Genomic DNA, 19714 nt, shown 5'->3' with positions numbered 1-19714 from the left:
TTTTGTTTTTTGCTTGACTGAATTCTATGTTCCAAAAGATCTTCTTTTAGATCTTAATATAATATAATAAAAAAACATTTTATAGATGGTGACTTTGTTCCACATAACAGTACAAGCCCCCCAAACTTAAAATCACTGCTAAAGCCAAAATGATGTCTTTGACCAAATTTTTTCTGTGTAATGACAATCCTTAAACAAGAGGACCATGATGGTCCTGAATCGCTCACCTATCCCCACATGACCCAGTGTTGAACTGAGTATGACGTCGTTATTTCTATTATTTGACATAGTGACCTAGTTTTTGAGCACATGTGACCTAGATACCATCAAGATAAAAAATTCTGACCAATTTTTATGAAGATCCATTGAAAAATATGGCCTCTAGGGAGGTCACAAGCTTTTTCTATTATTTGACCTAATGACCTAGTTTTTGAAGGCACGTGAACCACTTTTAAACTTGACCTAGATATCATCAAGGTGAACATTCTCACCAATTTTCATGAAGATCTTGTGAAAAATATGGCCTCTAGAGAGGTCACAAGGTTTTTCTATTTTTGGACCTACTGACATAGTTTTTGACCGCACATGACCCAGTTACGAAACTGATCTAGATATCATCAAGCTGAACATTCTCACCAGTTTTCATGAAGATCCATTGAGCAATATGGCCTCTAGAGAGGTCACAAGGTTTTTCTATTTTTAGACCTACTGACCTAGTTTTTGACCCCACGTGACCCAGTTTCGAACCTGACCTAGATATCATCAAGGTGAACATTCTGACCAATATTCATGAAGATCTCATGAAAAATATGGCCTCTAGAGAGGTCACAAGGTTTTTCTATTTTTAGATCTACTGACCTAGTTTTTATCCCCACGTGACCCAGTTTCGAACTTGATCTAGATATCATCAAGGTAAACATTCTGACCAATTTTCATGAAGATCCTTTGAAAAATATGGCCTCTAGAGAGGTCACAAGGTTTTTCTATTTTTAGACCTACTGACCTAGTTTTTGACCGCACGTGACCCAGTTTCGAACTTGACCTAGATATCATCAAGGTGAACATTCTGACCAATATTCATGAAGATCTCATGAAAAATATGGCCTCTAGAGAGGTCACAAGGTTTTTCTATTTTTAGACCTACTGACCTAGTTTTTGACCCCATGTGACCCAGTTTCGAACTTGACCTAGATATCATCAAGGTGAACATTCTGACCAATTTTCATGAAGATCTTGTGAAATATATGGCCTCTAGAGAGGTCACAAGGTTTTTCTATTTTTAGACCTACTGACCTAGTTTTTGATGGCACGTGACCCAGTTTCGAACTTGACCTAGATATCATCAAGGTGAACATTCTGACCAACTTTCATAAAGATCCCATGAAAAGTGTGACCTCTAGAGTGGTCACAAGCAAAAGTTTACGGACGCACGCACGGACGGACGGAGGGACGGACGACGGACGCGGCTCGATCACAAAAGCTCACCTTGTCACTTTGTGACAGGTGAGCTAACAATAACCTTCTACTTAACATATAAACTTTCTAAACCATACACAGTCTGGATTTGTGCATTATTTCATCACGAGCGGGCACCTGGGTAGAACCACTGACCTTCTGTAAGGCAATTGGATGGCTTCCTCACATGAAAAATTCAACGCCCCAAATGAGGCTCGAACCCACATCCATGAAGGGCAAGTGATTTGAAGTCAGCAACCTTAACCACTCAGCCACGGAGGTCCCCCATAAGCCTATTACATACCTGTACTTGTGTAAAATCCTCCCTTGTAGGGTAACATAGATAATACAGCATTACGACTTTCTTTCCATTCCTTCAACGGAACTCTGTAAATATGAGAAAAGAAAATCAACTCTAAATTTATATTTATTAAGGTGCAAAAAAATGTTTGTTTCCGGTATCCCGACCTACTGTAAATTTTCAGCCCGACTGTAAATGTTTATAGCCTTTGAGAACTTTTTTTTTCAACTTTTTAACAAAAAGTTACAAAACTGCACTTTTTATGCTTTAAACATAGAAATCAGCTTACTGATGCTCTAAAGGCACAACCCTCTTATTTGTATTCATATTTTGACACAGAAACAATTTCCAAAAAGTCCCACTTAATAAAACAAAGAGCTGCGTTCAATAAACGCTTGATGCCCCCGGTGGCATCCTTGTCGATACAAAGCAACCTAAGTCAAGGTCCAACTGCGGTCAGGTGATGTCTGAAGATGAGGAATGGTCACAGGTTACATCTGTATTAGTATCAATTCATTCTTGTAAGCGGTATTGATGCTAGACGAAATGGTCCCATTTGGTTAACCAAGAGATGGCCCATATAAAGCAACCTAAGTCCAAAATGAGGTCAAGGTCAAACTGAGGTCAGGTGATGTCTGAAGATGAGGAATGGTCACAGGTTACATCTGCATTAGCATCAAGTCATTCTAGTAAGGGGTACTGATGCTAGATGAAACGGTCCCATTTGGTTAACCTCGTACGGACGGATGGACGGACGAACAAACAGACAGGACAATCACTATATGCCTCCTGCATCAGTAGATGCCGGGGGCATAAAAAACATTTTTTATGCCAAATTTGGTCCTTCCCCCTCCCCCTCCCCTGAAATAAAATTGGTAATAATTTTATGATTTACTTACTGACATGAAAGTGATGTAACATGACAGGGTGGGGAAGTGTAGTGGGCACCGAGTAGGCTGCTATACTCTTAGATTTCCCATTTCAAGACAGACAACTAACAGATTCTTCATAACAATATCAACATCAGCTTTATATGACAAAACGGTAATCCTGTTCACAATGTAAAACGATACAACCCAAGCTAGAGCTATCACTTAGGTGATTATTACCCCATCCATGCCGCTTTGATACACAGAAGGGGGCTCAGATGTTTTCTCGATGAGGTACACAAGTCATGTTAATTTTATGAAAATTCTTACAGCAGTTCAGAGGATTTGGAGTAAACATGAAATAAAGCTATGAGACCTTTGACCTCAGAGTGTGACCTTGTTCACAGTCTAATGACCCTAATCATGTAAGTATCTTGTCGCATTAAACATTTTTGTGTAGCTATTTGAAACTCCATTAATGATTTTAAAGGTATGCCTCTGGAAAGGAGTTCTGAAGAAACTGACAAACCATTTGTTGCACATCACTTCAATATACATGTACCCACCACACGAAAAAAAAACATTGGTATAAATTGATAATCATTGCACATTACCCAATGTTAGCTCGACAATAATATGAAAAGTGAAAGATTTATATCATAAAATGATATATCAAAAGTAGAACATCTGATCAGAACAGGCTTATTCATTAAAAATAGCTGTTCTGATTAACTCCCTTTAATTAGATTTCACATTTTTTTGATAAAAGTTTTTTCTGGCAGCAAATTAAAAAGTCTGTATCATTAAAACAGCCTATCTCTTAACAACATGTTTACATCAAGCAGTAATGAATATAACGGTAAATCTGTACTTCTTTAGTATGTTCCTCTTACCTTATATTTCTGATATCTGAAACTGTTATATAACCATCTTGTGTCCCACAGGCAACACAGGTATCTGACAGAAAACAACAGCTCATCACATCACCATGACAATCTAGGTCAAATACCTGAAGTTACAAAATACGATTTCACAGGATGTAGCCAAGACAAACAAGGCAGTCTGAAAGACAGCTATATCCCCCGCTGCTGTTACGGATAGTGAAAGGGTTGATGGTATTGGGTGGAAGCAATGACATTGTTAAGTATATTTTATAGGCTTCGAATCTTTGACCTTGAGTTATGACCTTGACCATGAGCCAACATGGCTGACTCATAAGTTCTGCACATCGTCTTGATGAGGTGATCATCTGACCGAAATTTCATGAAAACCCTTTAAGGGGTTAAGGAGATACAGAGCAGACACAAAATGGAAGGCTCAAATCTTTGACCTTGTGTGGTGACCTTGACCTTGAGCCGACATGGCTGACTCATGAGTTCTGCACATCGTCTTGATGAGGTGATCATTTGACCCAAGTTTCATGAAAATCTTTCAGTTATATCGTGGTTTTGGTCAAAACGGCAATTTTGTGGGGATATGAATTTCTTGAATTTCAACTTTTGAACATAAAATGAATGGGAATTTTACTTGTTTGTTGGTATTAAATTTCGTGGATTGACTTAACCATGAAATCCACGAAATTTAATCCCTCACGAATATTAATGATTTCACAGTAATTCATGCGAATTTAATGATTTCACAGTAGATTAAAAGTCATTATACAGACACATGTAGGAACTGAAAATTAAATGAAATTCTAGCAAATGATTCTGACTACTTCCTTTACAGGTACATGAAAGTGCCAACGGTTTAAAATAAAATGTTTACGAATTCCAACATTGCACTGCTGAATGGGTCATTTTAGTAACTCCTTGAATGACAGTTGTACATCTTTACAAAAAGCATACCTTTGTCCTACTGTGTAAACCAAAACCCTGTAATGATCCGTTCTCGCATCCAAGTAGTAAAAGTTTACCTTCCGTCCCAACCTCCTTCTCATCTGTGAATACATGATAAATATGTTAACTTCCTTAAGTATTTCATTGTATGATGACCACAAGTTAATAAAACAAAGTTTCTTAATTTCATATCACTCCCTTAATATGGAGTTTCAGCATGTTTTTAACACCTTGCATCTAAACTTGTAATTCTAAGTTCAACATATCGCCTGGAAAACTTTTAGTTTTTTGTCCATTTTTCAAACACAAACCACAATTTTAATAAAACATCTTGGATTTTCCTATAAATATGTATGAATTTTAATAAATACTTATGTATCTTAGCTTGACTGTGAAGGAAACTTCAAGCTACATAGACAATATCATAAAAAAAAACTGGTGTCATTTAGCAGGGAAGTACTGTTGTGACCCCAGAGCCATTCAAACCTTTGACCTTCTGGTTGAGTGGCTGACACCTTGATCACTAGAATACCATTCCCCAACTCAGTTGTACTTTACAGCTATACTATTAGTATTTTATATTTTTGTCTATTAGACAAACTTAAACTACATTATGATTTTTAAATAATTTCTAGACCTTTTCAAGATATTAATATTTCACAGAAAATTCTTTCTACCAATATATGATATAACACCATGTGTACTAACTTGGTGTATGTGTCGCTGTTCCCAGGTCTATGTTAGAACCGGTATTCTGTAGGGAACAACAGTTCACATTACCACCACCACACTCGATTGTGCCCAAACAGGTCTGTGTCCCACAATCCCACAGTCTAGCTGTACCGTCTCGTCCACATGACATAATGTTTTTACCTCTGTCAATTATTGCTGTGTCCAGAATACCTGTATGTAAGCAAATCAAAACAAAATTATTCTGCCAGCTGAAGGGTTTATTTAAGTTCTCTTCGCCTCTCTGAATTAGAGACCATAGATAGTGTCCTATGCCCTGATTTAGAGACCATAGATAGTGTCCTATGCCCTGATTTAGAGACCATAGATAGTGTCCTATGCCCTGATTTAGAGACCATAGATAGTGTCCTTTGCCTACTTTTACTTTGATTACCAACTTCAATCTGCATCAGTTTCTAATTGCTTTACCTGTAAACATCCAGTAATTTTTTGTAAGAGCAAACAAATTATTGGTGATCTTTCATTCATTATATAATACAATATTCTGAATGATTGCAAGTGCTCATGCATTTCTTTGAAGTAGGGAGGTAATCATTTAGTTAATAATATTCAAAAGAATCAGGGGTCTTACTGAAACTCTCAGAATTTTAGCTGAAGTTTTGACAGTGATCAATGGTACATTGAAAGCGATCACTTTTAACTGACAGCAATCACTGTAAATTGACAGTGATCACTGAAAACCGACAGCAATCATCGAAAATTGACAGCAATCCTTGTAAATCGACAGCAATCACTGTAAATTGACAGCAATCCCTGTAAATCGACAGCAATCACTGTAAATTGACAGCAATCATTGTAAACTGACAGCGATGATTCTGAATTCACAGCAGTCACTGTAAAAGCTGATCAGATGCTTAAAAAAATTACAGATCTGTAAATCTAAATATATATGTTTCATGCATTAATAATATTTTCACTAGCAGTGGAAGTTAGTAAATTCATATCCTAAGAAGCATGTCATTGAATGAAAACTTTTAATTTAGCAATTTTAGTATATCCAGACTGTAGGAAATATTTCTTTACAAGAAAATCACGATGGAAGAAAAAAAAAATGGCATAAATTTCTCATAAAAGCAAAATTTAACAGGATATGTACACACATTGTGTACATGTAGATATTTCCTTTATATATATATTAAATTTCTTAGTTTAAAGTAAAGTCAACAATTAACTTATTGCAAATGTTTGTAATCAAAAGATCAATATGAAAAACACAACAATGGTATCAAAATTCACAGTCATAATCTTAAAATGAATATTAGTTTAGAAATTAATTACAAGTTACTTCCTTTTAGTAAAAGAAGTAATGTAATTGTCTGAAAGATGTATAAATCGCCTGCTCTTGGAACAATTTTCTTTTTTAATTAAGACTGACTGTCCAAAAATTCAAATTAATTTAAAAACATTACATCCTAAGCAAGAAGCCTGACCTGCAAGATGACCCCTCAGGGTTGCTGCACACTTCCCTGTCTCAGCAGACCATATTTTCAACTGCATGTCCGCACCACCACTCAATATTACAATGCCTGATGGGAAGAATCTACAAGTATATACGTCTCCATAGTGACCTTCGAGATTTCTCTGAAAGTTGACAATTCTTTTATTGGATTGTTTGTTTTGATGTAAATGTACTTTGTTACAAAACTGACAAAATATAAGTCCACTGACATAATTCGGATCATATGGTGTGATTACAGCTTTCTATGGTAGAAGAATTCTAAAGGGTCAGTATTTCAAGAACTTGGGGGCTTCTCAGTAGAACAACCAACCGTCCAAAGACCAGATTGACGGCTTCCTCATGTTTGGACCCATGCAACGGTTGAACCAACAAATGTGAGGGGCAAGTGATGCAAAAGTAAGCAACATTGACCACTCGTCAACAGAGGTAAAACAAGTAACATTGCTTCTGACATTCCTGGCCTACATTTGTACCTTATTCTTAGCAGGTTGCAAACAGCTTTACACATGTAGGGCTTTTCTCAGAAAAAGAGGGAAAAAGCATGTGCTTGTTATTTAAGGCAAAAATAGCTTGGTATTTGGGCTAATTAATGAAAATGAAATATTTTGATCTAGTCAATTTTTGAGTTAAAGTGCTTTATTTAAAGAAATTTTCTGAGAAGAAGGAGCCTGTAAATAACAGTCCTTGCTACAGAATGGTAAATGACCCAGATATATAATAGAGGTGAAGGACAATATTGCAGTAGACTTAATGCTATTTTGACAACATATCAAAAAATAATAATCATTACTAAATTATTTGACTGCGATTAAATGGTAGTAACAGTATGTTTTATTTTTCTAGATAGTTAACATTAATTTGTTTAGCCTGGCTGTGATGAAAGCTGTAAGCTGTATTTGAACCACTGTTGACCGTCTGATTAACTTATTTTGGGGAAGTAGGACCTTTTTGAAATTTGAAGATATCTTGCATCATTTTATGGGGGAAAATGTAATTTTTGTATAAAAATTTTCAGTTAGCCTATGAAAAACAGTAGGAACAAGAGTGCCAGAATGTCACAATATACGCCCGTCACAGCAAATTTCTTTACACTAGCACCTGTATTGCAAATGGAATTTTAATTTTCTAGTTGTTTACATTGTTTTTGTTTTTTTAGAAATTATTGTAATTCTTTTATTTTTTTAAGTCCACAAAAAAAATCCTTACCAGGTAGAGATACCTTAAAATACACCCAAAATTTGAAAGTAGCATCAATGTTGTACCACAGAAAAGTGGTCTTGGTTTTTCCCTACGGTCAATTATAAAAAAGTTACAATGTAAGTTATTTATAGTAACAACTAAGGGAAGTTAATCTTTAAAGAGAAAAAAAATAAAAAAATTACAAGTCCATACAAAAATCCTTACCAGGTAGAGATAGCTCAAAATACACCTCAGAATTGGATGTAACATGCATGTTGTACTACAGAAAAGTGATCTCAATTTTTCCCTACGACTTGTAATGAAAAAGTTACAATATAAGCTATTTATAGTAACAGCAAAGGGAAGTAATTCAAAAGAAGGGACCAGTGCCTGACACTCCGTCTCATGATGGTGTACAATTGTGCCAAGTTACATCAAAATCCCTCCATGCATGAAGAAGAAATGCTCCAGGACAATGTCATTCTTGTATCTGACCTTTGGCCTCTAAGTGTGACCTTGACCTTAGACCTAGGGACCTGGTTCTTGCGCATGACACTCCGTCTCATACTTGTGAACATTTGTGCCAAGTTGTATCAAAATCCCTCAATGCATGAAGAAGAAATGCTCCTGACAAAGTTTTCATTCTTGTATCCTTGACCTCTAAGTGTGACCTTGACCTTACCCCTAGGGACCTGGTTCTTATGCATGACACTCCGTCTCATGATGGTGAACAATTGTGCCAAGCTACATCAAAGTCCTCTCATGCATGAAGAAGATATGCTCCAGACAAAGTTTTCATTCTTGTATCCTTTGACCTCTAAGTGTGACCTTGACCTTAGACCTAGGGACCTGGTTCTTGCGCATGACACTCCGTCTCATTATGGTGAACAACTGTGCCAAGCTACATCAAAATCCTTCCATGCATGAAGAAGATATGCTCCGGACAAAGTCATTCTTGAATTTTTTATTCTTGTATCCTTTGGCCTCTAAGTGTGACCTTGACCTTAGACCTAGGGACCTGGTTTTTGCGCATGACACTCCGTCTCATGATGATGAACAATTGTGCCAACTTTCATCAAAATCCCTCCATGCATGAAGAAGATATGCTCCGGACAAAGTCATTCTTGAATTTGACCTTTGACCTCTAAGTGTGACCTTGACCTTAGACCTAGGGACCTGGTTCTTGCGCATGACACTCTGTCTCATGATGGTGAACAACTGTGCCAAGTTTCATCAAAATCCCTCCATGCATGTAGAAGATATGCTTCGGACAAGGTCTGTGGACGCCGCCCGCCCACTTGCCCGCCCATCCGCCCGCCAGGGGCGTTCCCATAATACGTCCCCGTCCCGTTTTTCAAACAGGCGCATAAAAAGCAATGCAGGTGTCATAGTAGGTGATACATAATCACGAACGAAGTTTGGTCTGAACCCTTGCCTTTTTGATGGAGTGGCTGACATATAACCACTTGACCACTACTCGTATTACATCTGAAAAGTTGCAAAAGTTAAAAGAGCATTTTGTGGTCTCATTACAATGAATTACAATGCATTTAATAGTGCAGCTTGATTTGGGAATGGGGCTGGGGTCTTTACAATCGGGAACAAGAGTGCCAGAATGTCACAATATACGCCCGTCACAGCAAATTTCTTTACTCTAGCTGCTGTATTGCAAATGAATTTTAATTTTGTGGTTGTTTAGTAATCACTGTAAGTCTTTTGTTTTCCTAAGTCCACAAAAAAAATTCCTTACCAGGTAGAGAGACCTTAAGATACACCTAAAATTTTAAAGTAACATCTATGTTGTACCACAGAAAAGTGGTCTTGGTTTTTCCCTATGGTCAATTATAAAAAAGTTACAATATAAGTTATTTATAGTAACAACTAAGGGGAGTTAATCTTAAAAAAAAAAAAAAAAAAAAAAAAAAAAATCCAAAAAAAAAATGTAGGTCCACATAAAAGTCTTCACCAGGTAGAGATTGGTCAAAATACACCTCAAAATTGGATGTAGCATGCATGTTGTACTACAGAAAAGTGGTCTCGATTTTTCCCTACGACTAGTAATGAAGAAGTTACAATATAAACTATTTATAGTAACAACAAAGGGAAGTAATTCTAAAGAAAGGAACTGTGCATGACACTTTCTCTCATGATGGTGTATAATTGTGCCAAGTTACATCAAAATCCCTCCATGCATGAAGAAGAAATGCTTCTGACAGTCATTCTTGTATCTGACCTTTGGCCTCTAAGTGTGACCTTGACCTTTGACCTAGGGACCTGGTTCTTGCGCACGACACTCCGCCTCATGGTGGTGAACATTTGTGCAAAGTTATATCAAAATCCCTCTATGCATGAAGAAGAAATGCTCCGGACAAGGTTTTCATTCTTGTATCCTTTGACCTCTAAGTGTGACCTTGACCTTAGACCTAGGGACCTGGTTCTTGCGCATGACACTCCGCCTCGTGGTGGTGAACATTTGTGCCAAGTTATATCAAAATCCCTCTATGCATGAAGAAGAAATGCTCCGGACAAGGTTTTCATTCTTGTATCCTTTGACCTCTAAGTCTGACCTTGACCTTAGACCTAGGGACCTGGTTCTTGCGCATGACACTCCGCCTCGTGGTGGTGAACATTTGTGCCAAGTTATATCAAAATCCCTCCATGCATGAAGAAGATATGCTCCGGACAAAGTTTTCTTTCTTGTATCCTTTGACCTCTAAGTGTGACCTTGACCTTAGACCTAGGGACCTGGTTCTTGCGCATGACACCCCGTCTCATAATGATGAACAATTGTGCAAACTTTCATCAAAATCCCTTCATGCGTGAAGAAGATATGCTCCGGACAAAGTCATTCTTGAATTTGACCTTTGACCTCTAAGTGTGACCTTGACCTTAGACCTAGGGACCTGGTTCTTGCGCATGACACTCCGTCTCATGATGGTGAACAACTGTGCCAAGTTTCATCAAAATCCCTTCATGCATGTAGAAGATATGCTCCGGACAAAGTCTGTGGACGCCGCCCGCCCATCCGCCCGCTCGCCAGAGGCGTTCCCATAATACGTCCCGTTTTTCAAACGGGCGTATAAAAATGCGTCGTAAAATGTCTGCATTGGGAATTGCGAAAAGTCATATTTTTTATCCAAATGTCACATTTAAGAAAACAAGAGCTGTCGGAGGAGAGCAACGCTCGACTATTCAACAGCCTTGTCGTTTGAATGAATACGAAAGTCGAAAAAGGGGCATAATTTAGTAAAAAAGCAAAATAGGGTTATGGAACCTGCAAAGTTGCTTATCAGCTCATGACAGTGGACAAGTGTGTGAAGTTTCAATCCATTCCCATTAGTGGGTACTAAGATACCAGCTTACATATAAGAATTCAACCCAAAACTCCTAAGTCGAAAAAAGGGCATAATTTTGTAAAATGCGAAGCTGAGTTATTGACCCTTTGCACTGCATGTCATATCATGACAGTAAACAATCCTTTCCCATTAGTGGATACTGAGATACCAGCTTACATACAAAAACTTAACCAAATATTTTTATGTTGGAAAACGGGCATAATTTTGTAAAAAAGCAAAATAAAGTTATGGGACCTGCTTTGTGCATGTCAGATCATGACAGTGAACAAGTGTATGAAGTTTCAATCCATTCAAATTAGTGAATGCTGAGATACCAGCTTACGTACAAAACCTTAACCAAAAAATTCTTAGTCGAAGAAGGGGCATAATTTTGTAAAAAAGCAAAAGAGAGTTATGGAACCTGTGCAATGTAAATCAGTTTATCACAGTAAATAAGTGTGTGAAGTTTCAATCCATTCCCACAAGTGGTTGCTGAGATACCAGCTTACATACAAAAACTTAACCATGGCAAATCGGGACGCCGATACGGACGATGACATGGACGCGGACGCTGACGCATGGGCGAGTCCAATAGCTCTACTATCCTATGAATAGTCGAGTTAAAAATGGTCATAAAATTTTTCATTATGCATTAAGTTATTTGCCATTGAGATTGAGGCCCAATTGCTACCCCAAGTTGGCCAGAAAAAAAAACCACTGTATGACATTAAACGGTTTCACTTCCTTCAACATCTTTCATTCACTTCCTTTTATAATTTATGACTGATAAAATACGTACCCTGACATCACCTGTTTGTGTTTCCCATACTTTCAGTTTTCCCTCCGAGTCACTTGACACACCCAGACCTCCTGGTGTAACATCTAAACTGTGTACCTGAATGGCAAATTCGAGAATACATCTTAAACTGTGCACAACCAGGTGTGAAAAAATCTTATTTTGTGGAGATACAGTTTTATTAAGTTATAGAAAATAACTTGTTTACATGCATGAAAAGGATTTACTTTGAAAAATAATGAAAAGTACAAGTCTATTTAAGGAATAAGTAAAACTGCATTGTAATTATTTAGGTCACAGTCTGTCAGAACACTTAGAAGCAGTCTACTTATTATAAAATCTACCAGTCCACTATTTTCAAAGTAAGTGCCAGTCTACTAGACACCACGAAAGGACTGATTTTGCCCAAAAAATATATTAGTCTTATCTGTAAGACAAATGCACAGGTCAGAGAATTTAGTAAGCTACCATTTGTAATTAGTTAGACACTGTTTTTCTATTTTCAGTAATGGCGACCTTGAAACTAACTCCTTTTGTTAGTCACAATCACTATAAAACACTTTTTTTTTAGAACAGCTGAAAAACGTACAGATTTACGATCACTGTGTATTTCTTTGTACGTAGTGGTGGGTGCCACAAACTGTCGACTACAACGTGAGACTTCATTTGTATAACTGAGCTCTATAGTTCTCTGAAAAATATAAACAATCAATCAAGCAAGCAATTAAATTATATCTACATGTACTGGAAAATATAAACAATCAATCAAGCAAGCAATTAAATTATATCTACATGTACTGGAAAAAACGACTGTGTAAGAATAAGCAGCCATGGTTTCCAGTACATGTAGATATTTCATTTATATTCATATTAAATTTCTTAGTTTAAAGTAAAGTCAACAATTAACATGTAGGTTTATACTAATTGTATACAAAGTTCTTACAACTCATATTAACAACCATGTACCCTCACAGACAGACATATTCCCTGTTTGGGGAAATCAATCCTTTATTATTGAACGGTACTGTACTTGTGCTCAGTATTTCTTTTTAATCAAATGTTACTGTACAGATGAAACAGTGAAAATTTAAGAAATCAAGATTGCCACCATGGACCTTCATTGCTCACTTGCATACCAGTAAAAGTAAGTAATCAGTTCATAATTAATCATGTCTACTGTTATATAGTAGCACATTTGACTATATGAGCAACTCGCCTATCAGTGAACTTGTCTGTGATTCTGTGGTCATACACATAAACTGATTTTGTATAGTGTCAGTGTTTTTATTTTTAAGTTTTGCGGGAATGGTGGCGGGGCCTGCAAGAAGGGGAAATTGTGCCGTTACTACTAAAAGAGGGGAAAAAATTGCATTGTGATAAAAGCAATATTTTTCATAAATATGTTACACTAAAACAGAAAATGATTTAAAAGCACATTGTCTGTTTTAAATGGTAGAGCTTACATTATCAAGTACATCTAGAAAGGGTTTTGTTGGTTGGGATATGTAAAAAAAATTAAAAAAAATTGGGGGGGGAGAGGGGAATTATTTTCAGAAATAGGGGAAAACAACACACTTTTTGACAGAGGAATGGGACCGCATTTTTGCCCACAACACATACAAATTCTGTGTAAGTTTCATGAAGATTTCTCTGGAAATGTGGCTTATAATATGTTAACAACTACAAAATAAAGAGCAATTTTGACAAATCCAAGGGTCACAACTTGTGACTCTGGTATCATTAGAGAACATGCCCATTTGTTAAAATGTTGTGATCTTATGAGATGTACATTCCATGTAAGTTGCATGAAGTTTTTCTAGACTATTGGCCTCTACTTTGTGTAACAATGTGGAATATGGCACTTTTTAACTGAATCAAAAGCTGTAACTCTAGTGCTGTTGAAGCCATCGTTTCCAATAGAAATCTTTTTCAATATCTTGTAGCCATACGCAATTCATGTAAGTTTCAAGATTCTTAAGTAATATGGCTTCTAACCGTTAACAATGCAAAAAATGGTAATTCTGACAAATTCAAGGGACATAACTCTGTTGTTTTTAGAACAATCTTACCCGTTATCAAACTTGTCTTGATACTGTGAGTATATGCCTACTCAGCGATAATGAATATTTCTCAAGGATTGAGGCATCCAATTTACTAACAGTCAGTGGAACTGTTAACAAATGGATGTGGGACAGACAATGACAGATAAAGGGTGATCACAACAGCTCACCAAGATGTTAATTATTCAAGCTTCTTATACCTGTGAAACCTTTAAAACATGAAAACCTTCTGAGGACAGGACATATGGTACACCATCTGCAGACACTCCTTGTGACTCCAGCTGTCCATGAACAGTGTCTTTCCCTGTGAAAATATTATAATATGCCTCAACATCTACATTACCGGTATCTTTTACATTGAGAAAACGCCCTCAAAGTTTAAAGAATTTGTTACAGAAAAGAGCCGCACAAAAAATACATAAACATTCATAAAATACAGTTTGTAACACCAGCACCTTATCAAATGAGGGGAAACATAATAAATTTGTAATAAAACAAAGAGGGCCAAGATGGCCCTTATTAAAGTGGCTCACCTGAGTAATATGCCATAACAGTGTAAACATGTTTTACCTAGTAATTTCATGGAGACAAATATTCTGACCAATTTCCATTAAGATTTGACCAAAACACGTGGCCTCTTAGTGAAAACAAGCACTTTCTTTGATTTGACTTAGTGACCTATTTTTTTTTATCCCACATGACCTAGATTCGAACTTCTCCAATAAAAACAAACATTCTGACAAAGTTTCGGGCACAAAAGTGGCCTCTAGAGTGTATACAAGCTTTTGCTTTGATTTGACCTAGTTTTTGATCCCACATTACCCAGATTTCAAATCATCCAAGACTTCATGATAACAAACATTCTGACCAAGTTTTATGAAGATTGAATCAAAAATGTGCCCCCTGGGGTGTAAAGAAGCTTATTCTTTGATTTGACATGGTGACCTAGTTTTTGACCCCACATTATCAAGATAAAAATTTGTACCATATATCATGCAGACAAACATTCTGACCAAGTTTCATGCACACCATCATAAACAAGAGTGTTAACAAGCTTTTCCTTTGCTTTGACCAGGTGACTTAGTTTTTGACTCCTAAGACCCAGTTTCGAACTTGGCCTAGGAATCGTAAAGATAAACATTCTGACCAAGTTTCCTGAAGATTGGGTAAAAAATGTGGCCTCAAGAGTGTTAACAAGCTTTTCCTTTGCTTTGGCCAGGTGACTTTGTTTTTGACCCCAAATGAACATGTTTTGAACTTCGCCTAGAAATCATCAAGATAAACAGTCTGACCAAGTTTATGAAGATAGGGTCATAAATGTGGCCTCTAGTTTGTTAACAAGCTTTTCCTTTGATCTGACCTGATGACCTAGTTTTTGACCCGACATGACCCAGTTTCGATCCAGGCCTAGAGATAATCAAGATAATCATTCTGTGCAAGTCTGTGTTAAATCAAAGTATAAATGAAACCTCTATATGGCTGAAAGGGCCAAACTAGAAAATTTTGTCCATTTCTTGGGCAGTAACTCTAGAACCCATAATGGAATCTAGCCGGTTTTCAAAGGAACCAAGATCTGTCATGATTCATCTTATTCTGACTTAAGTTGTAAATTGTATGTAAGTGTGGTTAAAATCAAATATAAAATGTCACTTCTATCATGTTCACATGGTAAAAATTAACAAATTCAGGCTTTTTCAGGGGTAATCAGGGGCTGTAACTCCAGAACCTATGATTGGATCCGACAGATTCATCTTCGAATCCAAAATTTATTGTTGTTGAAGACATTTTGCAAGTTTGTATCAAATAAAACCATAAATGAAGTCTATATGGCTGCAAAAGCCAGAATAGCATATTTTGGCCCTTTAAGGAGCATTAACTCTGGAACCCATAATGGGATCTGGCCAATTTTCGAAAGAAACCGAGATATTATGCCAATACAAGTTATGTGCAAGTTTGATTAAAGTTGATTGCAAAATGTGATCTCTATCGTGTTCACAAGCCAAAAAGAGCAAATTTGGGCCCTTAAAGGAGCCATAACTCTGGAACCCATTAAGGCATCTGGCCAGTTTTCAAAAAGGAACTGAGATATTACACCAATAACAGTTGTGAGCAAGTTTAATTAAAACTGATTGCAAAATGTGGTCTCTATCGTGTTCACAAGAAATTGTGAACGGATGATGGAAGAATAATGGATGTATTGACGATGGGCGATCACAAAAGCTCACCTTGTCAATATGTGACAAGAGGGCCATGATGGCCCTATATCACTCACCTGAGTAGAGTTGTTTGCTTCAACAAATTTCTTAGCTAAAGCTTTAAAAACAAGAAAATTAGGAGAGTGGGTCAAGGTAAAGATTATGCAAGATTACTTTTGAAATCTGTAAACAAGAGGGCCAAGATGGCCCTATATCACTCAACTGAGATTAACTGCTTGGTTAAACAAATTTCTTTGCTAATGCTTTAAAAACAAACATTAGAAAATAGATGAGAAGGTCATTGTAAAGATTCTTCAAGATAAATACTAAAATCTGTTAAAAAATTATACAGGTAAACACCCCTTTTAACTGCTAATGGCACTGTCCAAATTGAAAGATGGACCAGTCCATTTTAGAAATTCAGCAGGGTAAGGGTTAAAGAATGCTGATGTAACTCATATCAGTGTTTTATAATCACTTGACTTGAAAATATAATATATTCAATATCAAACCACTGAATGATGAAAATATCATTTTTGGCATCTACTCTAAATGATTTGAACAAACTCACCAGAGCATCTGTAGCTCACCCAAGCCTTTTCTTCTCGATCCCTGAAAAATTATGAAAAACATATCAATTTCTAGCTTAAAACATATGTTAAAGGCGTCTTATATGCTTCTTTCATAATTCATAATTCCTGGTTCCTGGTCTTCTAATTAAGAAACCCAAGACTTGCACTTGTTTATAAGACATCCATTCAGCAGTCCTGTTCAAGAGAACAGAAACAGGGACCAATAAACTGAAACAAATATTAAGACTTTAAGAGCTGTTTGTAAAACAAAATACACACCACATGATGGCCTGGCTCATTATCAAACCAGCCCTGCATGTTTTAACCGGTTAAAGCCACCCCCAGTCAATTCTATGAAGTGGTCAATACTGACTGATTGGTCAATATTGGTCAGTTATTCATACAGTCCATAAAATAAACAAACGTGTTTGTAAACATGGACGGATCCAAACGGAAGGGGAAGAAGCATTTTATAGAAATATTCCGATGGCAAAATACAATACATATCCATAGCCCAGACCAACCTACAAACCGGGTAAGTCTATTTTATAAGTACATCAACACGGCTGACCCATTTAAACGAGCTGTACATGTTAAGATATTTTGCAGAGTTTGTAAACAATTAAACAATGACTGATTACAGCAGTAGGGGCTTCGTTAAGGTGAATGCAGGCATTATCATTTAGTTAAAGCAACCTAATCAATACTCCCAAATTGGTCATAAGTGGTGGATTTGTAAATAATGGTCGATACTGGTCATTGAACATTTTCTGTTAGATTAGATTACAAAAATTATATTATTTTTATGAATGACAATGAGTACCAATTTTGGTACTCGAGTATTCGCCATTTTTTTTTCGATCGAGTGCTTTGTTACTCGTTAAATGTGGTTTCCGTAACCCAAATAGGCGAGAATTGATCGTTTTTAGCATTTGTTCACTATTCAAGGAAGATAATTCAAAATCATTAGTTATTTCACCATGGCTCCCGTAAGCAGTGATATAATGTTTCAAAACCATTTTTTGTTGGATACAGACTTGTAAATAATTTGTACTGAAGGGAAATCTCGAGAATGTAAAACCAAAATACATGATAACAGTTTATTGATATATTACAAGTATTTTTTTTATGTCCATTTAATAACATAAGAAAACACAAAAAAACTTTGTGTGGTGTGGTGTGACTTTCTAACTGTTTATGATATAAGTGGTACTGTAATAAACCACATAATTACAATTTACAGCGATCGTGATTTTGCAAATAAGTGTTACATGTCAGGGGTCATCATTGACCATTGTGCATCAATTCACACCATCGTATTTGCATAATCTGGGTAACTGATCGAAAAGATGACAGGTAGAGTGTCACTTTGGTGCCGTTTAAATGGCCGCATTGAAATTGATGTGTTTCTAGTACTTTTTCTTTTATTTTTATTTGAGTACTTGGATTACTAAATTTCATAATTGATACATGGAACACTAAGCAAGTACTTGGTTAACTGGTTAACAATTGCCATCTCTAATTATTTTACTACAAAAATGTCAAGTGTTGGCGGCTGAGTCTGATAACATTACCACTAACTTCAGAATTACAGATGCTTTTCATCACAGTGCTCAATGTGCAAAGAAAAAAAGTTTTGCATATTTACAGGGCCCAATTTCTGATCAGTCAGTTACTTTACAGGTGGGAGTAAGTATCATTTACACAACAGCCTACCCATACTTAGAGCTTTGATGTGAACTCAACCAAAAAAGTTCCATATCAGCATACTTGACAAGTTGTCAAGTCTCCCTGATCGTCCGTGAGACTCACTGATTTTCCGTCCATCTCCCGGTCAAACGGAAATCAATTATTTCTCATGGAAAATCCAAAATTCCAAGCTTATGGCGAATAAATTAACATAAAAACTAGAATGTGTCTGTAGGACACTAGTACATTTGTCACAATCATGAAGTGAATGAAGTATTGCCATGCAATACAAAGTCCCCTACTGGAAGGCATCTGATTTTCTCTTCTGCAGTATAACATAATGAACTGATATCAGACTCTGTCAATGATGTATAAACAATATTGTACTATATATACAATATGTTATAACAACACACTTGGATTAAAATGTGCATATATAAAAACCCACAGTTGTTTTCATATTGAATTGTTTTGGCTGATTATAAAAATGTTATCATATAAGTTATTTATAGTAACAACAAAGGGAAATTAATCTTAAAAAAAAAAATCTATATAATGTAAGTCCACAAGAAACTCTTTACCAGGTAGAGATAGGTCAAAATACACCCAAAAATTGGATGTAACATGCATGTTGTACCATAGAAAAGTGGTCTCAATTTTTCTCTACCGCCAGTAATAAAAAAGTTACAATAAAATCTATTTATAGTAATAACAAAGGGACGTAATTCTAAAAACAAGGGTGCCTCATGGTGGTGAACATTTGGTTCAAGTTACATCAAAATCCCTCCATGCATGAAGAAGAAATGCTCTGTACAAAGACATTCTTGAATTTGACATTCGACTTCTAAATATGACCTTGACCTTAGACCTAAGGACCTGGTTCTTGCGAATGACAATCCGTCTTATGTTGGTGAACATTTGTGCCAAGTTACATCACAATCCCTCCATGCATGAAGAAGAAATGCTCCAGACAAAGTCATTCTTGTGTCTGACCTTTGGTCTCTAAGTGTGACCTTGATATTAGACCTTGGGCCTGGGTTTTGTGCATGACATGTTGTCTCATCCAGGGGAATATTTATGCCAACTGATATCTAAATCCTGTTTTGCACGACAAAGTTATAGACCGGACAGGAAAAAAATCCTCTTGACCTTTGATCTCAAAGTGTGCCCTTGACCTTTAAGCTAGGGTACCAGGTGTTGCGCATGACACGTCGTC

The 19714-nt window shown here is 36.5% G+C and overlaps 1 protein-coding gene across 1 annotated transcript in view; it reads right to left on the bottom strand.

Moving 5' to 3' along the window:
* Window positions 1-19714, bottom strand: part of LOC123551201 (proteasomal ATPase-associated factor 1-like) — a 57118-nt gene that overhangs the window by 2950 nt on the left and 34454 nt on the right. Inside the window, exons 2-10 of the mRNA XM_045339945.2 lie at window positions 16809-16849; window positions 14243-14346; window positions 12572-12673; window positions 11986-12081; window positions 6644-6794; window positions 5172-5366; window positions 4473-4564; window positions 3519-3634; window positions 1760-1842 (exon numbers count right to left, since the gene is read on the bottom strand). Of these exons, the coding sequence (XP_045195880.1) occupies window positions 1760-1842; window positions 3519-3634; window positions 4473-4564; window positions 5172-5366; window positions 6644-6794; window positions 11986-12081; window positions 12572-12673; window positions 14243-14346; window positions 16809-16849 (980 nt within the window). The remainder of the gene's footprint in view (window positions 1-1759; window positions 1843-3518; window positions 3635-4472; window positions 4565-5171; window positions 5367-6643; window positions 6795-11985; window positions 12082-12571; window positions 12674-14242; window positions 14347-16808; window positions 16850-19714) is intronic.

This window comes from Mercenaria mercenaria, chromosome 4, assembly GCF_021730395.1.
Source record: "Mercenaria mercenaria strain notata chromosome 4, MADL_Memer_1, whole genome shotgun sequence".
In the NCBI taxonomy this organism is placed as follows: domain Eukaryota; kingdom Metazoa; phylum Mollusca; class Bivalvia; order Venerida; family Veneridae; genus Mercenaria; species Mercenaria mercenaria.
Note: the sequence above shows the minus strand (reverse complement) of the source record. Positions and strands in the feature narration are given on the sequence as shown.